Source organism: Pipistrellus hanaki (genome assembly GCF_964339955.1).
Source record: "Pipistrellus hanaki genome assembly, chromosome: 1".
Taxonomy (NCBI): domain Eukaryota; kingdom Metazoa; phylum Chordata; class Mammalia; order Chiroptera; family Vespertilionidae; genus Pipistrellus; species Pipistrellus hanaki.
The window spans coordinates 99,865,879-99,877,864 of NC_140503.1; the positions used below are offsets into that span (position 1 = coordinate 99,865,879).

The 11,986-nt window shown below is 50.3% G+C and overlaps 1 protein-coding gene across 1 annotated transcript in view; it reads left to right on the forward strand.

The window, feature by feature from the left end:
- The window catches only part of HCN4 (hyperpolarization activated cyclic nucleotide gated potassium channel 4), a 72,652-nt gene extending 61,022 nt beyond the window's left edge, over positions 1 to 11,630 (forward strand). Inside the window, exons 4-8 of the mRNA XM_084906813.1 lie at positions 2,793 to 3,011; positions 7,571 to 7,717; positions 7,819 to 8,059; positions 8,321 to 8,485; positions 8,576 to 11,630. Of these exons, the coding sequence (XP_084762939.1) occupies positions 2,793 to 3,011; positions 7,571 to 7,717; positions 7,819 to 8,059; positions 8,321 to 8,485; positions 8,576 to 10,023 (2,220 nt within the window). The 3' untranslated portion in view covers positions 10,024 to 11,630. The remainder of the gene's footprint in view (positions 1 to 2,792; positions 3,012 to 7,570; positions 7,718 to 7,818; positions 8,060 to 8,320; positions 8,486 to 8,575) is intronic.
- The last annotated feature ends 356 nt before the right edge of the window (positions 11,631 to 11,986 follow it).

Sequence of the window (11,986 nt, forward strand, 5' to 3'; positions counted from 1 at the left end):
CTGAGTTTCAACATATAGGACCCTGAGGTGCCAGGGACATGGCTTTACCTAGTACAGGTCTGTCACAGAGCTCATGGCCAGAAGCTGCTACATCTGCCTTCTTACAGCCTCACTGCAACTGGGAGCCTGGCTATTTGGAGCTGATTTCACCCAAAGGAACTAAAACTAGGCTCCTTGGATTCTATCAGGCGTGGCAGAGCTGGACTGGTGGCTCTTGCCCTCCTGCCTGTTTGCCAAAGGCAGACCTGTTACCTATTGGGATTACTGACTGGGACCTCAGTTCTTTTCATTGATGCAAAAAAGATTTTAAGATCAACGAAAACAAAAGTAAAGCAAAATGGGTTTTATTGAAGATACATTCTAAACAAGGAGTGGGCCACTCAGAGAAAGAGAAAGAGAGAAAGAGAGAATGGCTGAGCTGCTTTAACTCACTGGAAACTCCGAGAAAGGGGGCCTTGGAGACAGGTTTAGGTGTTAGCCCTGGTTGAGCTGCAGCTGCCCATTCCTCCCCTGGGTGCAAGTCTTGTGTGGTCCTTTAGAGGCTGGGAGGTATGTGCCTGTGGGGGAAGGGAAGGAGAAAGGAAATGGCATGGGTGTGTTCCCTGAAGGTAGAGCGCAAACACAAGAGATAATGGCCCCAAACTCCTGGGTTTAAAAGAAGGATTTTCTGGGTAGAGACTTGCATTTGTATTTAGGCATCATTAACAGACACTACCTTTTTTCTGGGCATGCCCTTATCCATAATGCATACAGAAAAACCTATAGGGGAGAGGTCAAAACCAAAATACAAATTTTATTATAATTAATACAGGGCCCTAGTGAGGTTGTATTGTCCTGTCGTTTTCCTCTGAGCATGTGCCAAGAACTAGCTGGCTCCAAACCTGCCTGCTGGTGGTCTGCTGGCTACTGGACCACCCACAGAGAGGTGATCTGAAGGTAATGCTGATCCGACCCCTGATCAGGATCCCAGAGCAGGCCCCATCCCAGCCACTCAAGTCTAATTTCCTACTCACAGATCCACCTTTAAAAGCCAAGCCCAAGTAAAGAGAACCATGAGAGGGACGACACTGTTGTTAGCAGGCATAGACTCCCAGATCACACACAGTGGCTACCTTCTGCTCCAGCTTCAGAGCTTGACTGTCCTCCTACTCCTGTCATTCCCTCATCCCCCACCCCACATACGTACATACATCCTGATCATAGGTGGTGTCCTAAGTAGGGAGGACAGATCAGATTGAGCCTGATCCCTTCCAAACCTGTGGGTGGTTGAGAGAAGTTGAAATTGAGTCTAGGGAAGCCATAGGGCAGAGGCCCCATCCCTCCATGGACAGGGTGGACTCCAGGAGGGATGGAGGACGCCCTGGACCTGTGAGCCTCTTTCTGTGTCCAGGAACCTCATGCTTACAGGTCCAGGGGGACTTGCCAGTTTGGTTTGGTCTGTAGGCAGATCTCCAGGGCCCCTGAGTAGGGGAAGCTGACTTCAAAAGAGGTGAAAGAGATTCCAAACATCTTTCGGTATCAAATAGGCCTTTAGAAAACAGCCTTTTGATGAGCTAAGTGTAAATGAATCAGCTATATGGATTGAATTTCTGAGTCCCCAGCAATAAGGCTGGAATTTCTGACTGAAGGCAGCTGGGGAGTCCCTCCTATTCCCCCAGTGCTCAGGCCCCCTCCACTTTTTTAGATTAGTCCCTCCAGACCTCCCACCCAGGTTTGGACTGAGCACCATACCAGCTCAGCTCTGTCCAGTATGGTCTCAGAGACCTTGAACGTGGCGTGCAGCTCCTGTGCCTGCCTTCAGGTGCTGAGAACAGCCTGGTGACCCTGGAAGTGCTTGAGGCTCTGGCAAGGGGTTCTGTGGGTTATGCAGTAAGGTGGGTTCCACATCATTGTTAACATATTCATTGTGTGAGCAGAGAGGCTTTGGGGAGGTGGCCAGCACTGAGATTCATCTGGGGCCCCCTCGTCTGGGACAGTTTCCTCCATGTGAGGATGACAAGACCACACATGCACTAAATTCAGGAGCTGGCCCTTTTGACCCTTGTTCGCACACTGAGGCTTCCTTGAGACACAACTAGCTTTGGAGACAGAAATAGCCAGTTACCTCCCTCCCTCTCTCCCTTCTCCCACCCCAAGCATTGTATGTCCCAGGTAATTTACCTTTTGTTGGGAGAGGATAACTGGTGGCCACAGCCTCGGATAGATGCAGGCAGGGTTCATGTAGGAAGGGAATCAGCTCAGCAGCACTTTAGATTTTGCTCACCCAAAATGAGGACAGTGTTTTTGGCCTAATCTGAGAGTCTGTCCCCCTAGGGGGAACATATCTGCTTTTATAATTGAGGTCAGTGGGGAAATGGGCTTTACTTGACAGCAGTTGTGGGTAAGGGGACAGAGCTATTTTAGTAAGCAGAAGACAGCAGTGTGTGTGGCTCAGCCTGAAATCTTTTGTTGCTCAAGAGGCCCAGGCTGCTCTGTGAGGGATGAGAGGTTTGATGGGGGCTACACTGCTCCTATCCCTTTCTAGACTTCCCATTTGATCCTGATCCCCCACTGCAAGAGAAAAGCCTAAGTGAGAATTCACTTGGTCACATAGGTTGCCATTATGTACCTCCCTGCCCCTCTCCAAGGCTTTCAGCCACTGGCAAAGTGGGAGCCCTGGGCTTACCAGCTGGGAAAGAGTTGAGGGATGGGAAGTGGTGGGGACTTTTCTAGGTGCTGGTGAGAAGGCCTGCTCTCTCAGTTGTGTGAGCCTTCACTACCACTCCACCCTCTGTCTGTGTACCTACCTACAGAACAGCTCCTGGGGAAAGCAGTATTCCTATGCGCTGTTCAAGGCCATGAGTCACATGCTGTGCATCGGATATGGACGGCAGGCGCCCGTGGGCATGTCTGACGTGTGGCTCACCATGCTCAGCATGATTGTGGGCGCCACCTGCTACGCCATGTTCATCGGCCATGCCACCGCCCTCATCCAGTCCCTGGACTCCTCCCGACGCCAGTACCAGGAGAAGGTAGGACAGAAAGCTGTGTCCACTTTGGGCTATTTCAGGGTGCCAATTGGTCCCTAGGGAGCACAGGCTCCAGCCAGTGGGTCCCCACAAGGCCCCCAGTGGGTGTCTAGCCTGCCACCATCATCTGGCTTCCGCTGCTGACTTTTCTGCTGCAGTATCTCTTTCTTTTTTATATTTTTCTAAAATATACAAAAATTCCGCATTGTTTATGGACACTGAGTCTGTATCTTAACCCAGTGAATGTGAGTGTGCCAGTGCCCTCTGTGTGGCTAGCACCTTTTGGGTCCACATCTTGTGTGGAGCCCTGGGGCATTCATTCCATTTGACAGTTATCACTGCCCCCTGGTTTACACTTGCTTTCCGTGACCAAACAATCTCGGCTTTTCTCCTCCTCACAGGCTAGTCCTCCTTGCTCTCCTTGACTGCTTGTCTTTTCAGTCTTCATACATTGTGTCCCTTGGTAGTTTGAGCTTAATTCTCTGTGTTTTGTCTCTCCTGTCTTCCTGGGTGCTATGGGTTTACCACCCAATCCCCATGCTCCATGTCCTTCTCTATGCAGCAGGCTCCAAATGATATAATCAGTCCCACTCTTTCTCATCCCGCACTGTCTACTTGATGCCTCCCTGGACACCTTTACTTCATTGCATCTGAAATGAGAACAGTCTCCCTTGCTTTCTTTGCTTCAAACCTCTACTCTTGCCCATCCTGTTAGTGGACACAGTAGCACAAATGCCCAGGCTAGAAACTAGGAGCCATCCTTGTTATCTCTTAGTCATTAATGCTTCCTTTCGTCCCCATCATCCAGCTGACATTTGCCTGGATCACGCAGAAGCTTCCTAAGTGGCTGTGCTGGAGTAAAAGGCTGCCTCGGTTCTAAGCCCAGCTTCCCCATTGACAAGCTCTCCATTGAACATGGGCATGTAGGTCTAGTAATAATTAATGTCGTTTTCTAATACTTTTCTTAAAATCACATTTATTTAAACAATACAACAAAATTTAATCAACAATATAGTTGCCGTTGTTTTCTACTACTTGTGCCCAAAGCTCAGGAAGCATTTTAATCCCTCTGTTGTAAAATTCTTGTGATTTTGATGCAAAAAATTCGGTCAATGCATTTTTGAGGCATTCTTCATTATTAAATTTTTTTCCAAGAAGAAAGTTTTGCAAAGAACGAAACAAATGGTAATCGGAAGGGGCAATATCAGGAGAATATGCAGGTTGAGGGAGAACTTCCCATTCCAACTGGCGCAGTTTTTCAGCAGTGATTCTTGCAGTATGCGGTCGTGCGTTATCGTGGTGAAGAATTACGCCCTTCCGATTAATCAGCGCGGGTTCTTTTTCTCTTAAAGCTTGGGCTAACCTTTCCAATTGGGCACTATACACTGCACTTGTAATGGTTTGGTTAGATGGTAAAAGTTCATAATGAAGAATTTCTTTAAAATTCCACCAAACACACAACATCACTTTTTTCTCATGCAAGTCAGGTTTTGGCGTGGGCTGCGGAGCCTCATTTTTGTCCAACCATTGAGGCCGCCTTTTCAAATTAACATACAGCACCCATTTTTCATCTCCGGTAACAATTTGCTCTAAAAATGGCAAACGGTTTTGACGAGAGAGGAGCGAACTGCAAATTGTGACTCTGATTACGGTTGTTGTCGGTCAACTCATGAGGAACCCATTTTCCAAACTTTTGGACTTTGCCAAGTGCACGCAATTGATTGGAAATTGTTTTTTTTTTGTGAACAATTTAAAGTTGTCACAGCTCTTGTTGGGTAATTTGAGGATTTTGCACCAAAAGAGCTTGAAGAGCTTCTTGATCAAAATTGGACACACGGCCTCGACCACTCTTGTCATCTAACGAAAAATTTCCCTCGCGAAATTTCTCAAACCAACGCTGGCATTTTCTGGCGCTAACTGCATCTTGACCAAGAGCACTACAGATGTTTTTTTGCAGCCTCACTTGCTTTTCTTCCTAATTGGAACTCGTAAAGCATGCAGTGCCGAATATGCTCTTCATCAGCCATCTTCTTAGCCCTAGTTTTGCAACAAAAACCAAACCAAACACAAACTTTTTCAAGCGAAACTTATTAATTGCACTTCACACGTTCTGTAGATACCACGTGTTTGAAGGTTATGTCAATACAAGTCAACGCCAAGCAAGATTTTAAACGAATGTTAAAAACGACATTAATTATTACTAGACCCAATAGCATCACATTTCTAAGTCCCATTTGCTTGTCTGTAAAATGGGGACAATACCAAGGGTTATATCATAGTATTTATGAGGGGTGACCCTATAGAGTAAGCTATTCAATATTTATTAGCCAGCGGACACCCCTCTACCCCTTCCACTTCATTCTCCAGATGGCAGAAGGCATTGGCACTTAAAACATATAAATCTGCTCATATCACTGCTGATAGCTTTCTCTTACTCCAAGATGCAGAGTAAGTGTGTTTTCTCAGCTTGGCATGTAAGCGCTCCCCCGCTTCTCATGCTCAGAACACGCCATGGGCTCCTTAGCCCTCTATGCACCAGCCTTGCCAGCCTCCCTGAATGTGCCTCCTCTGCCCCGGGGTCTTCACACAGACTCAAGCTGGAACCCTCCTATCTCTTTTCACCTGACCCCTCTCTCCACATCTCAGCCTAAACTTTACCTCCTTGGTGAAGCCTTCCAGGACCCAGTCAGCCTCCACCCATCATGTGACCCTGTGACACCCTCAAATTCTCCTTCATTACATGTCACACTTCTGTCATTACTTAATTAATTATATGTAGCCAATTGTTTAATATCCATCTTCCCTATCCAGGTCATAGCTCCATGAGGGTAGGCCAGTCCCCATGGATCCCCAGTGTCCAACACATAGTAGGGCTCAGTATGTATTTATGAACTGCCTGCGTGTCTGCCTCAGGTACTGTCTCCTGATGGGGTGACTGAGAGATGGCATCCCAGGTCCCATGACATGAAGAGGAAAGCCTGGGGAGAGCCTGAAGAACCAGAACAGGGTGGGAAGGTCATTTTGGGAAGGCAGAGGAAGGAGGAGGTAGAAGAAAATGCTAGGCCAGTGATCATGATGAACATGAGCAAAGGTATATGGATGGGTGGTAAGGAAATAAACCCGATTAGAGCAAAGGGTTCTGGTTAGGAGTGAGGGGACGAGAGAGGGGAAGGAGAGTGGAGTCAGGGTATAAAGGCCAGTGCTTCAAGGGCCAGGTAAGAGATTAATATAGCCCAGCATGAGGGCCCGGCCTGTGAGCAGGGTTGAGGCTCAATGTGTGAGCAGAACAGAGGCTCAGTCTGGGACTACCATTAGGGATAATTTTTTTAAAAAAAACATCAGGGTCTACTGTCCAACAGAATCAAGCTGCCTATGGCTTTTCATTTGAGAGTTGCCATCATTTCATCCTTTAGCTAATAGCTCTTCAATGTATAATTCACCCAAAAATATCTATTAAACATATTACCTCCTCCTCTGTCCCCACTACTCTTTCTTACCTGGACCCCTTTAACAACTTTCTAACTTTTGCCCTGCCTCCATACCCTGCCTCCCACCCCAATTGCTTCTCTATGTATGGGGAATTCTAAAAAAAAAAAGTACAGCTATAGCCAGCCAGAGAGTCACTGTTTCCTGTAGCTTGGCACAACTTAGAGCAGACAGGGGCCAGCTTGGCTGGAAGACTGTTAAGAACGGTCATCTCCAAGCCCCCAGGTGCCCGTCAGCATCTCTGCAGCAGCACTATGTCCCCACCTCTTTGGAGCACTGATATATGAGAGTAGGCTGCCTATTATGACTATTCCTTGGGTAGGAACTTCCCTTGCATTCCATTGTGGGAAAAATCTGTTCTTGCCCAATTAGTGCCTGTGGTCCCTGAGGATCTCCACTTCCCACCTGCAATCCAGGTGGGTTGGAGCAGCACCCCAGGATGGGCAGGTTCAACAATCTCTATTTCAAACATGTTTAAGGTCCCTGCTGTCCCAGGCCCCTCCCCTGCGTTATAGATGCTCTCCAACAAAGTGACTTAGTCTCAGTCCCGGCCATGTTGGAATACATGACGTGCCACATGATGGCTGGCTTCAGCCTCCAGCCCTTGTAACCCATTGCAGCCCAGTCCTGCTGATGCTGCCGGGTTGTTACCACTGGTGGGAAAGAACTTCTTCCCAAGTCAGCAAGGCCTCTCTGGTCCACAGTGTAACACAGAGGGACCAATGTTTAGAGGAAATGTCATTGACTTCCTGGACAGTTGGCCTCTTGTAACTGGGCTTTGGACAGTCCTTCTTTCCCTGGCCATCTCCATAGTATTGAGCACATTGAAAGCCAGTCACTGGGATGGAGCTCCTCCTCCATCCCAGCTACTGGCAGTCAGGGCCATTGTATGGGGCACAGTGTGACCACACCCACACTGAGGACCTCAAGCTTAAGGAGCCAAGGTCATCCAAGTGCACCCACAGCATTAATGCCAACTCTAGCCACCAGCAGGGCTGAGGCCAGGTGGGGCCAGCCAGGGTAGTGGGGTTGGCCGACTAAGAGGTAACAGCCTCTCTCTCTGTCCCTGGACTTAGTACAAGCAGGTGGAGCAGTACATGTCCTTCCACAAGCTCCCGCCCGACACTCGGCAGCGCATCCATGACTACTACGAGCACCGCTACCAGGGCAAGATGTTCGACGAGGAGAGCATCCTGGGCGAGCTCAGCGAGCCACTTCGGGAGGTGAGCTGGGTGGTGGCCAGGCAGAAAGGGATCTATGCCTTTCTGCCTGGTGACTCTGCTCATCTCCTCCCTCTTTCCCAATCCACCTTTCTGGGGAGCAGGAGATCATCAACTTTAACTGCCGGAAGTTGGTGGCCTCCATGCCACTGTTTGCCAACGCGGACCCCAACTTCGTGACATCCATGCTGACTAAACTGCACTTTGAGGTCTTCCAGCCGGGGGACTACATCATCCGAGAAGGCACCATCGGCAAGAAGATGTACTTTATCCAGCACGGAGTGGTCAGCGTGCTCACCAAGGGCAACAAGGAGACCAAGCTGGCAGATGGCTCCTACTTTGGAGGTGAGTGGCCAGGAGACCCTGAGGGGACAGGGAAATGGGCTGGAGAGACCGAGAAAAACATTTCAGGCCCTTCATGGGCACTGCCTAGAGGTAGGTGTCCGTGAGCCCAGCACAGAGAGATGGTCCCAGAGATGGGAAAGGTGCATGGAATGGGTGACTTGTGAATGTATCTGTCAAGCATCTGTACTAGGTAGTGGGGACCCAGAACAAGGTTGGGAGGAGGCCCTTAGGAGGCCACCCTGACTCCTGCTGTCCCAGCAGAGATCTGCCTGCTGACACGGGGCAGACGCACAGCCAGTGTGCGCGCTGACACCTACTGCCGCCTATACTCGCTGAGTGTGGACAACTTCAACGAGGTGCTGGAGGAGTACCCCATGATGCGGCGGGCCTTCGAGACTGTGGCACTGGACCGCCTGGACCGCATTGGTGAGGGGACTGGGCGAGAGGGCAAAAGGGAGGTGGACCAGGCTCCCCCTCTCCTCTGCCCTGAGCCCCTGCTCTCCTTCTGTGGCCCAGGCAAGAAGAACTCCATTCTTCTCCACAAAGTCCAGCATGACCTCAACTCAGGTGTCTTCAACTACCAGGAGAATGAGATCATCCAGCAGATTGTGCAGCACGACCGCGAGATGGCTCACTGTGCGCACCGCATCCAGGCTGCCACCTCCGCCACCCCGACCACCACACCTGTCATCTGGACCCCGCTGATCCAGGCACCGCTGCAGGCTGCCGCAGCCACCACTTCTGTAGCCATAGCCCTCACCCACCACCCACGTCTGCCCACTGCCATCTTCCGCACTCCCCCAGGCCCCAAGCTCAGCAGCCTCGGGCCCGGGCAGACACCCAGGCATCTGAAGCGGCTGCAGTCTTTCATCCCTTCTGCACTGGGCTCTGCCTCACCCACCAGCAGCCTATCCCAGTTGGATACACCATCTTCCTCCTCCTTCCACATCCAACAGTTGGCTGGATTCTCTGCACCCGCTGGACTGAGCCCTCTCCTGTCTTCATCCAGCTCTTCTCCACCTCCCAGGGTCTGTGGCTCTTCTCCGGCTCCCACACTATCCGCCAACACAGCTTCCACCACCATAGCCGGATTTGGCCTCTTCCACAAAGCACTGGGTGGCTCCCTCTCCTCATCCGACTCACCCCTGCTCACCCCACTTCTGCCAGGCGCCAACTCCCCACAGGCTAACCAGCCACTACCCTCACTACCAGGGGCCCAGGGAGGCCTGGGACTCCTGGCCCATTTCCTGCCACCCCCACCTTCATCCAGGTCCCCATCCTCTAGTCCAGGGCAGCTTGACCAGCCTCCTGGGGAGTTGTCTTCAGGTCTGGCTGCTGGATCACCAAGTATGCCAGAGACACCTCCATGGCAGCCTGAGCATCCATCAATGGCAGGGGCCTCTGGGGAGGCTTCTCATATAGCCTTTACCCCCCAAAGACGTCTCAGCCCCCCTGGCCACAGCCCAGCCCCCCCAAGAACTTTTCCAAATGGTCCACCCCAGGCCCCTGGCTCCCATGGTTCCTTGCTCCTGCGACCTATAACCAGCCCCCCACCACTCCAGGTTCCCCAGCGCTGGGGCACACCACCTGTCACCCCAGGCCGCCTAACCCAGGACATCAAGCTCATCTCAGCCTCTCAGCCGGCCCTACCCCAGGATGGGGCACAGACCCTCCACAGAGCCTCCCCACACTTCTCTAGGGAGTCTGTGGCTGCCTTCCCACTTTTCCCTAGAACTGGGGGCTGCAGTGGGGGCCTTGATCCCCCTGGGAGGCCCTATGGTGCCTCCTCAGGCCATCATGTCAATCTGCCTCAGAAGACATCCTCAGGTTCTTTGCCACCCCCTCTTTGTTTGTTTGGGGCAAGAGCCGCCTATTCTGGGGAGTCCCCTCTGACTGCTGCTTCCCAGAGGGAACCTGGGGCCAGGGCTGAGCCAGTGCTATCCAAACTGCCGTCCAATCTATGAACTGGGGCTCCTTCCTCTCTTTTCTCTCTTCTTTCTTCCTTCAGGTTTAACTGTGATTTAGGAGATACACTAATAATAATCATAATTTAAAAAAAAAAAAAAAAGAAAAGAAAAAAAACTCACACCAGAGAAACAAAAGACAGCAGAAAATAACCAGGTATTCTTAGAACTATAGATTTTTGGTCACTTGCTTTTATAGACTATTTTAATACTCAGAAGTAAGGAGAGTTAGGCAAAGCTCAAATGCAAAAGCCAGAGCAAGGTTGGAGGTGGGTTGCTGGGCCTTGGCAGGGGTGAGGGCTATCCATGTTTGGGGTCCCTAGAGCAGACCTGTCATTGTGTTTGTTTTAGGGCACCTGCCACCACCATTCCCTTAGCAGTGAACTTGGTGCCTCACTGCTGGGAGTCTTCTAGGGGCTGCCATTGGTGGTTTTCCTGGGGAGCCCCAGTCTCCTGAGTCCTTGGAACAAAATGGGGCCAAGGTCCTGAGAATTTTGCATTTTTTTACTACAAACCTAGCAAGATCTGTATATGTATGTAATGTATATGTATAAGCTATGTAGCACTCTGTTGAGCCATGTAGATAGCCACTCACATGTGTGCAATCTCATTTCACCCAATGTTGCTGGGACACCCAGGTCACCTTACATCCAGCAGCCCACCATAGCCCACAGGCTGGGCATCGCAAGGTCTGGGGGGAGTATTCTTTCCAGTCCTCAGGGAAGAGGACCCCAATAACTCTCAGCAGGCCCCTCTCTCCCCATCTCTGGTTTCATATCCATTTCTAGCCTGACCTCTCACCACATGGAAGCAGAGGACTCTGAACTGTGCCTCCTGTAGGTCCTCAAGCACATCCTGTCCCCGCTGTGGCCCTCAGTTCCCTGTAGGCACAGTGGGAGGTGAGGGTACTTCTGGTTGAGTCTGCTCTGTGCCAAGTACTGGTTCAACATTTTACACACATTAACTCCTTCCATTTCACAAAGATCATGGGATAAGTACTTTGATTCTCCCTATTTCACAGATGAGAAAACTTGAGTTTGGGGTACTTTTTCAAATCATGTAGCTAGGTGTAACAGAGCTGGGACTGATTTGAGATTCTAATTTATGCCTGCTTAGGCCAAAGCCTAGGTTCCTTCCATTAAAAAACTGTTGAGAGGGGCTGAGTTAGTGTTCAAGCACGATACAGAGGGAGAGACCAGACTATGGAGGGAACCAGACCTGGTTTGAATTCCAGCCCTGCCTTATCTGTGTGATCTTGGGCAAATTATCTGACCTTTCTGAGTCTGTTATCTCAAATGTAAAATGGGAATAATTATGGTGCCGTCCTACAAGTATATATGAGGATAGGATGAGAAAAGCAGAATATGTGAAATGCCCAGCCTAGTACCAGGTACATTCCATAGTAGGTGCTCAATAGGTCATGTTTCTTCTGCCTCTCCTCACACCCAGCCCATTGCTCCAGCAAGCTATGGTGAGAGCCCAGGGAGCTTTGGCTGAGGGCTCTAGGACTTATGACCTTAGGGCATAGGAGGTGGCTGGGCTTCCTGAAGGGCCTAAGAAAGGTGTGTGGCCAGTGATAGGCTTGAGCCAATGTGTGTGCATTGAGATGTGAGAAGTGTTAGAAAGTTAGAGAGGGTGGGGAAGGGAAGGGAGGAAGTTAGAAAGATGGGTGGGATGGAGTGCTCAGTGGGGATATGATGAAGAAAGATGTACAGTGCGGAGCTGGGGGCTTTGGGAGGAGATCCTGGAGCCAGGTGGTCAGAGGGAAGGCCATGGGTGCCAGGCTAAGGAGATTGGTCCTGATTTTGCAGGTAACTAGGAGCCAGAAGCAGGTTCAGAGTGGGAGTCATTGTGAAAGCAGCTCAGATTATAGAAGCTCCTTAGGTATAATCCTCCTTTCCAACAAGATTCTAGAGTCAAGCTCAGTGGTTTGCCTCTATAGGGTAGGAGCAGGTTTGCTACC